The sequence below is a fragment of the Penaeus vannamei genome, chromosome 36, assembly GCF_042767895.1.
Source record: "Penaeus vannamei isolate JL-2024 chromosome 36, ASM4276789v1, whole genome shotgun sequence".
Classification (NCBI taxonomy): Eukaryota; Metazoa; Arthropoda; class Malacostraca; order Decapoda; family Penaeidae; genus Penaeus; species Penaeus vannamei.
The window spans coordinates 10,093,035-10,103,034 of NC_091584.1; the positions used below are offsets into that span (position 1 = coordinate 10,093,035).

At 42.7% G+C, this 10,000-nt stretch overlaps 1 protein-coding gene across 8 annotated transcripts in view; it reads left to right on the plus strand.

The window, feature by feature from the left end:
- Septin1 (Septin 1) overlaps positions 1 to 10,000 on the plus strand; it is a gene marked incomplete at its 3' end in the record, with an annotated part of 57,381 nt that overhangs the window by 41,651 nt on the left and 5,730 nt on the right. The window contains 1 exon segment of one of the 8 annotated variants that reach the window (XM_070114688.1): positions 7,358 to 7,511. In XM_070114688.1, the coding sequence (XP_069970789.1) occupies positions 7,497 to 7,511 (15 nt within the window). 8 annotated transcript variants of the gene reach the window in all.

Genomic DNA, 10,000 nt, shown 5'->3' on the forward strand with positions numbered 1-10,000 from the left:
AATTTAGACACTCCAAGTACCATTCCACTGTCCTAAAATCAGTTACTCCAAGTACCATTCCACTGTCCTAAAATCAGTCACTCCAGGTACCACTCCACTGTCCTAAAATCAGTCACTCCAGGCATCACTCCACTGTCCTAAAATCAGTCACTCCAGGTACCACTCCACTGTACTAAATTTAGACACTACAAGTACCATTCCACTGTCCTAAAATCAGTCACTCCAGGTACCACTCCACTGTACTAAATTTAGACACTCCAAGTACCATTCCACTGTCCTAAAATCAGTCACTCCAGGTACCACTCCACTGTACTAAATTTAGACACTCCAAGTACCATTCCACTGTCCTAAAATCAGTCACTCCAGGTACCACTCCACTGTCCTAAAATCAGTTACTCCAGGCATCACTCCACTGTCCTAAAATCAGTCACTCCAGGCATCACTCCACTGTCCTAAAATCAGTCACTCCAGGCATCACTCCACTGTCCTAAAATCAGTCACTCCAAGTACCATTCCACTGTCCTAAAATCAGTCACTCCAGGTACCACTCCACTGTCCTAAAATCAGTCACTCCAGGCATCACTCCACTGTCCTAAAATCAGTCACTCCAGGCATCACTCCACTGTCCTAAAATCAGTCACTCCAGGCATCACTCCACTGTCCTAAAATTAGACATTCCAAGTACCATTCCACTGTCCTAAAATCAGTCACTCCAGGCATCACTCCACTGTCCTAAAATCAGTCACCCCAGGTACCACTCCACTGTCCTAAAATTAGACACTCCAAGTACCATTCCACTGTCCTAAAATCAGTCACTCCAGGCATCACTCCACTGTCCTAAAATCAGTCACTCCAGGCATCACTCCACTGTCCTAAAATCAGTCACTCCAGGCATCACTCCACTGTCCTAAAATCAGTCACTCCAAGTACCATTCCACTGTCCTAAAATCAGTCACTCCAGGTACCACTCCACTGTCCTAAAATCAGTCACTCCAGGCATCACTCCACTGTCCTAAAATCAGTCACTCCAGGCATCACTCCACTGTCCTAAAATCAGTCACTCCAGGCATCACTCCACTGTCCTAAAATTAGACATTCCAAGTACCATTCCACTGTCCTAAAATCAGTCACTCCAGGCATCACTCCACTGTCCTAAAATCAGTCACCCCAGGTACCACTCCACTGTCCTAAAATTAGACACTCCAAGTACCATTCCACTGTCCTAAAATCAGTCACTCCAGGTACCACTCCACTGTCCTAAAATTAGACACTCCAAGTACCATTCCACTGTCCTAAAATCAGTCACTCCAAGTACCATTCCACTGTCCTAAAATCAGTCACTCCAGGTACCACTCCACTGTACTAAATTTAGACACTCCAAGTACCATTCCACTGTCCTAAAATCAGTCACTCCAAGTACCATTCCACTGTCCTAAAATCAGTCACTCCAGGCATCACTCCACTGTCCTAAAATCAGTCACTCCAGGCATCACTCCACTGTCCTAAGATCAGTCACTCCAGGCATCACTCCACTGTCCTAAAATCAGTTACTCCAAGTACCATTCCACTGTCCTAAAATCAGTCACTCCAGGTACCACTCCACTGTCCTAAAATCAGTCACTCCAGGTACCATTCCACTGTCCTAAAATCAGTCACTCCAGGTACCACTCCACTGTACTAAATTTAGACACTCCAAGTACCATTCCACTGTCCTAAAATCAGTCACTCCAGGCATCACTCCACTGTCCTAAAATCAGTCACTCCAGGCATCACTCCACTGTCCTAAAATCAGTCACTCCAGGCATCACTCCACTGTCCTAAAATCAGTTACTCCAAGTACCATTCCACTGTCCTAAAATCAGTCACTCCAGGTACCACTCCACTGTCCTAAAATCAGTCACTCCAGGCATCACTCCACTGTCCTAAAATCAGTCACTCTAGGTACCATTCCACTGTCCTAAAATCAGTCACTCCAGGTACCACTCCACTGTACTAAATTTAGACACTCCAAGTACCATTCCACTGTCCTAAAATTAGTCACTCCAGGTACCACTCCACTGTCCTAAAATTAGACACTCCAAGTACCATTCCACTGTCCTAAAATCAGTCACTCCAGGTACCACTCCACTGTCCTAAAATTAGACACAAGTACCATTCCACTGTCCTAAAATCAGTCACTCCAGGTACCACTCCACTGTACTAAATTTAGACACTCCAAGTACCATTCCACTGTCCTAAAATAAGTCACTCCAGACATCACTCCACTGTCCTAAAATCAGTCACTCCAGGCATCACTCCACTGTCCTAAAATCAGTCACTCCAGGCATCACTCCACTGTCCTAAAATCAGTCACTCCAGGCATCACTCCACTGTCCTAAAATCAGTCACTCCAAGTACCATTCCACTGTCCTAAAATCAGTCACTCCAGATACCACTCCACTGTCCTAAAATCAGTCACTCCAGGCATCACTCCACTGTCCTAAAATCAGTCACTCCAGGCATCACTCCACTGTCCTAAAATTAGTCACTCCAAGTACCATTCCAGGTACCACTCCACTGTCCTAAAATCAGTCACTCCAGGCATCACTCCACTGTCCTAAAATTAGACATTCCAAGTACCATTCCACTGTCCTAAAATCAGTCACTCCAGGTACCACTCCACTGTCCTAAAATTAGACACTCCAAGTACCATTCCACTGTCCTAAAATCAGTCACTCCAGGTACCACTCCACTGTACTAAATTAAGACACTCCAAGTACCATTCCACTGTCCTAAAATCAGTCACTCCAGGTACCACTCCACTGTACTAAATTTAGACACTCCAAGTACCATTCCACTGTCCTAAAATCAGTCACTCCAGGCATCACTCTACTGTCCTAAAATCAGTCACTCCAAGTACCATTCCAAGTACCATTCCACTGTCCTAAAATCAGTCACTCCAGGCATCACTCCACTGTCCTAAAATTAGACATTCCAAGTACCATTCCACTGTCCTAAAATCAGTCACTCCAGGTACCACTCCACTGTCCTAAAATTAGACACTCCAAGTACCATTCCACTGTCCTAAAATCAGTCACTCCAGGTACCACTCCACTGTCCTAAAATTAGACACTCCAAGTACCATTCCACTGTCCTAAAATCAGTCACTCCAGGTACCACTCCACTGTACTAAATTTAGACACTCCAAGTACCATTCCACTGTCCTAAAATCAGTCACTCCAGGTACCACTCCACTGTACTAAATTTAGACACTCCAAGTACCATTCCACTGTCCTAAAATCAGTCACTCCAGGTACCACTCCACTGTACTAAATTTAGACACTCCAAGTACCATTCCACTGTCCTAAAATCAGTCACTCCAAGTACCATTCCACTGTCCTAAAATCAGTCACTCCAAGTACCATTCCACTGTCCTAAAATCAGTCACTCCAGGTACCACTCCACTGTCCTAAAATTAGACACTCCAAGTACCATTCCACTGTCCTAAAATCAGTCACTCCAGGTACCACTCCACTGTACTAAATTTAGACACTCCAAGTACCATTCCACTGTCCTAAAATCAGTCACTCCAGGTACCACTCCACTGTACTAAATTTAGACACTCCAAGTACCATTCCACTGTCCTAAAATCAGTCACTCCAGGTACCACTCCACTGTACTAAATTTAGACACTCCAAGTACCATTCCACTGTCCTAAAATCAGTCACTCCAAGTACCATTCCACTGTCCTAAAATCAGTCACTCCAAGTACCATTCCACAGTCCTAAAATCAGTCACTCCAGGTACCACTCCACTGTCCTAAAATTAGACACTCCAAGTACCATTCCACTGTCCTAAAATCAGTCACTCCAGGTACCACTCCACTGTCCTAAAATTAGACACTCCAAGTACCATTCCACTGTCCTAAAATCAGTCACTCCAGGTACCACTCCACTGTACTAAATTTAGACACTCCAAGTACCATTCCACTGTCCTAAAATCAGTCACTCCAGGTACCACTCCACTGTACTAAATTTAGACACTCCAAGTACCATTCCACTGTCCTAAAATCAGTCACTCCAGGTACCACTCCACTGTACTAAATTTAGACACTCCAAGTACCATTCCACTGTCCTAAAATCAGTCACTCCAAGTACCATTCCACTGTCCTAAAATCAGTCACTCCAGGCATCACTCCACTGTCCTAAAATCAGTCACTCCAGGCATCACTCCACTGTCCTAAAATCAGTCACTCCAGGCATCACTCCACTGTCCTAAAATCAGTCACTCCAGATACCACTCCACTGTCCTAAAATCAGTCACTCCAGGCATCACTCCACTGTCCTAAAATTAGACATTCCAAGTACCATTCCACTGTCCTAAAATCAGTCACTCCAAGTACCATTCCACTGTCCTAAAATCAGTCACTCCAGGTACCACTCCACTGTACTAAATTTAGACACTCCAAGTACCATTCCACTGTCCTAAAATCAGTCACTCCAGGTACCACTCCACTGTACTAAATTTAGACACTCCAAGTACCATTCCACTGTCCTAAAATCAGTCACTCCAGGCATCACTCCACTGTCCTAAAATCAGTCACTCCAGGCATCACTCCACTGTCCTAAAATCAGTCACTCCAAGTACCATTCCACTGTCCTAAAATCAGTCACTCCAGATACCACTCCACTGTCCTAAAATCAGTCACTCCAGGCATCACTCCACTGTCCTAAAATTAGACATTCCAAGTACCATTCCACTGTCCTAAAATCAGTCACTCCAAGTACCATTCCACTGTCCTAAAATCAGTCACTCCAGGTACCACTCCACTGTCCTAAAATCAGTCACTCCAGGCATCACTCCACTGTCCTAAAATTAGACATTCCAAGTACCATTCCACTGTCCTAAAATCAGTCACTCCAGGCATCACTCCACTGTCCTAAAATCAGTCACTCCAGGTACCACTCCACTGTACTAAATTTAGACATTCCAAGTACCATTCCACTGTCCTAAAATCAGTCACTCCAGGTACCATTCCACTGTCCTAAAATCAGTCACTCCAGGTACCACTCCACTGTCCTAAAATTAGACACTCCAAGTACCATTCCACTGTCCTAAAATCAGTCACTCCAGGTATCACTCCACTGTCCTAAAATTTGACACTCCAAGTACCACTCTAGTCCTAAAATCAGTCACTCCAGGTACCACTCCACTGTCCTAAAATTAGACACTCCAAGTACCATTCCACTGTCCTAAAATCAGTCACTCCAGGTATCACTCCACTGTCCTAAAATTTGACACTCCAAGTACCACTCTAGTCCTAAAATCAGTCACTCCAGGTACCACTCCACTGTCCTAAAATTAGACACTCCAAGTACCATTCCACTGTCCTAAAATCAGTCACTCCAGGTATCACTCCACTGTCCTAAAATTTGACACTCCAAGTACCACTCTAGTCCTAAAATCAGTCACTCCAGGTACCACTCCTCTGTCCTAGAATTAGGCACTACAGGGACCACTCAGCCTCTTTGCCCTGGTTGCAAAGTAGATATGGGAAGAGGAGAAAAAAACTAATATATCATTTACAAGGCAACATTTGTGTCTATATAAGGGAGAGAGAGGGGCAGGGAGAGAAGGAGGGAGGGAGAGAGAGAGAGTGAGTGAGAGCGAGAGAGGGGGGGGGAGGGGGGAGAGGAAGACAGGGAAGGAGAGAGAGAAGGGGGGAGGGAGAGGGAGAGAGAGAGAGAGAGGAGAAGAGAGAGTGAGAGTCCTGGATACTTCTCCCTGGTATCGGTTCATTTAGTTTGCTCTGGTTCTTTATTTTATTAGTTTCAATTTTTCAGTCTCTTCTCTGGTATTCGTTTTCTGTCTTCGTCTGTTCTCCATGCCTCTTTTATTGTCTTTATGTATTCTTTTTCATACTTCATTTCCCATGTTTTTAATTTCCTTTTACTGCAAACACCCCTTCCCTCCTCTCTCTCTCTCTCTTTCTTTGTCTCTCCGTCTATTTTTCTTTCTTTCATTCTTTCTTTATTTCTCCCTTTATCTCTCTCTCTCTCTCTTTCTTTCTCTCTCTCTCTCTCTCTCTCTCTCTCTCTCTCTCTCTCTCTCTCTCTCTCTCTCTCTCTCTCTCTCTCTCTCTCCTTCGCCCCATGTCCTGCTTACGTAAAAAAACGACAACGAAGTTGCCCTTGTCCTTATATACCCACAAACAGGTTCGCAAGGCGACACCCCAAGACAAACGGAAGTCTTAATATTTCTTGTTTCTCTTTATTCCTAAATGTCATAATTGCAATTAATTTGTTTACATGATAATACAAATATATTTTTCTTTTGGCGGTGTGCCGATGATTTATCCACCAAACACACAAGCATGGAATAGAACGTGGGAATTTCAACCAAACAAGCCGATCACGAAATATAAAGATGGTTCTATTTTGGACGGAATGAATATCAAAACTGTTTCGCCGAGTGAGGAGAGCTGCATTATTCTCGTGGGCGTGACGGACACGTGATACTTCCACAGAGAGGGAGAGGGAGAAAGAGAAATGGAAAGAGAGTGGAAAGGGAGAGAGAGAAAGGGAGAGAGAGAGAGAGAGAGAGAGAGAGAGAGAGAGAGAGAGAGAGAGAGAGAGAGAGAGAGAGAGAGAGAGAGAGAGAGGGAAGAAAGGGAGAGAGAGGGGGAAGGAAGGAGAGGGAGGGAGAGAAAGAGAGAGGGAAGGGAAGGCACCACAGTGCGAGTCACTCGTTGCGGACGGTTGAGAGGGTAATTTAGGTAAAGCAAGTCATTACTTGGATTGACATGTCACGTCTCTCTCTTTCCCTTTCTCTCTCTCTCTCTCTCTCTCTCTCTCTCTCTCTCTCTCTCTCTCTCTCTCTCTCTCTCTCTCTCTCTCTCTCTCTCTCTCTTTCCCTCTCTCTTTCTCTCTTTCTCTCTTTCCCTCTCTCTTTCTCTCTTTCCCTTTCCCACTCCCTCTCCCTCCCCCAGAACATCCAAACGCGCTCACTTAATTAAGCACATTTTTTATTCAAAAATTTTAAGAGCATTACTGAAGACATGTGATGGAGGGAGACATGAGGGCGAGAAGTGACATGAATAAAGATAGGGAGAGACGGCATGCCGGGAGAGAGAGAGAGACTATAGATGCGAGGGAGAAACAGAGGAGGTGGAGGCTGTCCTGCCTCCTCCCCCCCCTCGGCCACACCCTCCCCTGGCCATGTGTGGTTATCAGGGCGATTTCAAACAAATAACTAAATCAATCGAATCGATCATTATAGAATTACAATAATCGAAATTTAAATTGCCTTGTTATAAATGAGATAATTTCTTTATCCAAATATACAAAAAATCTTGTGAAATGAATTTAAATCGACTGTCAAATAGGGCCTTCAGTTCCTCGTCTGACTCCGAATCGGCGATCCCGTTTGTCAACAAATGCGAGAAGTTGTGAGTGAATCATCGACGGCGAACTCCATCCCTTCGGCTGCGCTCTCCACGCCCTCCCCTACCTCCCACTATGTCTACTGACACGGTATGAGACAGAAGGGGGACCCCTGACTCCCGAGCGTTATGATTACCGGCGGCTGTGGCGTTTAAATATAAAGAAACGTGGCAAAGAAAAAAGAAGCCACTTCGCTGGTCACGCTTTGAGGGTCCCAGGCCAGACGGCGCTGAGGACGAGGCAGCTCCTCAGTGTGGTGGAATGTGGTGGCAGATGTCACAGTGTGGTGGAGGTGGTGGTGGAAGGAGATGTTCCTTGTGAGCCCTCACTGGTGTGGTACTGTGGTGTGTGGGGGCGTGTGGTGAGGTGGTGGTGGTGCAGTAAGGGTTGCTCTTCCAGTGTGGTGCTGGTGGCGGAGGTGCAGTGGCGGCCCTCGAGGGTGTGGTGGTATGGTGTTGGGACTGGGACTGGGATTGTGAGTGGAGGTGGGTGTGGTGCGAGAACAAGATTGTGAAGGTGTACTTGGGTGTGATTTGATGATTGGTAGGATTATTGGGTGATTAGTAAATTAAGTCTGCATGGTGATATGCTTCTGTAAGTGGATAATTTAAGGGGAACTACACATCATTAAAGTCAGTTTGTGTGTCTGTATAAGGTGCATTTTTTTTCAACATTATTGGAAAGGAATGCATGCATGAATGTATGAATTATAAGACCTGATTTCAGTGTGCTTAGTACAAAGCTATATTCTTAATGCACTCTGTATGTATTGTAGAAGATTAATACAGATACATTTATACATGCATATCCTAAAAATGTGTGTTTGTAACTGTGAACCCCAGGTGCCTCCACTGCAGAAAGCCATCTTTTGTGTGGTTAGTAACAGTTTTGAAGTCATCTTTTGGTACTTGATTGTGATTTTGCCGTATTCTGCAAGAATTCATTTTGACGTTTTAGTTGAGTATCATAAATTATGTAACATATGTAACTTAGTGCAACTGATTTGCTTTTCCCAAGTTTGAAACAGTTATATATTGAAATTGCTTAATGTTTACAAGATACCCACAGTGGCTTTTAAAAGAGAATTATTTTCTCAGAATAACATTGGCTATGCTATGTGCAAATCCATATGACACTTGCTTTGATCAGATAAAGACCTACAAATTTAAATATAACCCATTAATGGCACAATATGAAGTGACTGTCATGACCTCCATATGCTCAGTGCTGAAGCAGAGGCAAACAAATCTACACCACATATATTATAGCATATTAGAGCATGATCTTTATTTGAGGATAAAGAGCAAGTGAGCTGTACAAGCTGTATCATGCCTGAATATACATGGTAGAGATTTGCTTGTCAGTGCCTAAACACTTAGCATGAAGAATAGAGGTAGATATGTAGGTGTGACACTTCCACCAGTGGTGGATATGTCGGTGTCTTATAAACATCATTTTGAAAATGAAAGTAATTATAATAAAATCATTGTTTCCAAATTAAGTTGATGATATAATGCTTTTTATTACTGCTGCTAAAATGCACATTGTTTTGAATGCAGTGCCACTATTTGCATTAGTCTTAGTTGTAATTTCCAAATTTGACAAAATTTATACTTGATTTGATCTTAGTTCATGAAGAACAAGTACCAGATGGTATGATTTCCTGTGAGAAGGGAGAAAGAAGGAAGGAATGCAGAAGATAAAGGACATGGAAAAAAAATTAGGTTATAAACTTTTTTTTTATTATTATTATTATTATTATTATTACTATTAATTTTGAAGCAGTTTGCCTTCAATCCTCAGACTACAAGCATTTCTTATAGCAGCTTTTCCTTCTAAATTACCAACAGAGTTATTGTTTTGTAGTCTAAGTGATGCATAGTAGGCAATGGCCCGAACTGTATTATAGCTATGTCTTTTGTCCCTTTACCAATGCAAGATAGAGTGATATTAACTCCTTGGTAATGATGATGCATGCTTATGTGCTGAGAGAGATAATGAGGAATTCAGTATAAGGGAAAGTATAAAGCATTTAAACAAAGCAGCATGAGCTCTGACAGCAATGAAAGTGAGGAAGACATTAGGCCTAATGCACAGCCTGGATGTCATATGGTAATTGTATATGTGTTTTTGGAGATATTCTTTTTGCATTTTCTTGTCTGATGTTAGTGTTGTAGGAAAAGAAGCAGAGCTTATTACAGGTTTTACAGGATTTTTCAATTTTGTAAAGAATCATATTGCAATATTATTATGCATGAAATAGGAAAAAAATATGTGAAAGATGATTAGCAGTGCTTTGTAACTAAGCTTTTTATGGGAAGTTTTAAATTTGTATATTTATTTGCTTATTGTAATAGTGAAAAAATCATGAAGTGTTTAAAATTTAAATTCAATGTGAGTAGTATGAAATAAAGAAACCTGAATAAAAGAAGTCTGTAATTAATCCATAGATTTGGTTGCAACTCCATAGTAATGCCTACTCATATGGAAATTAAGAAGTAAAAGATATCTCATAAGATAGTCAAAGAAATAAGAATTATAGGAATTTATATCAGCTGGAAGGAAATTTGCTTGAAAAA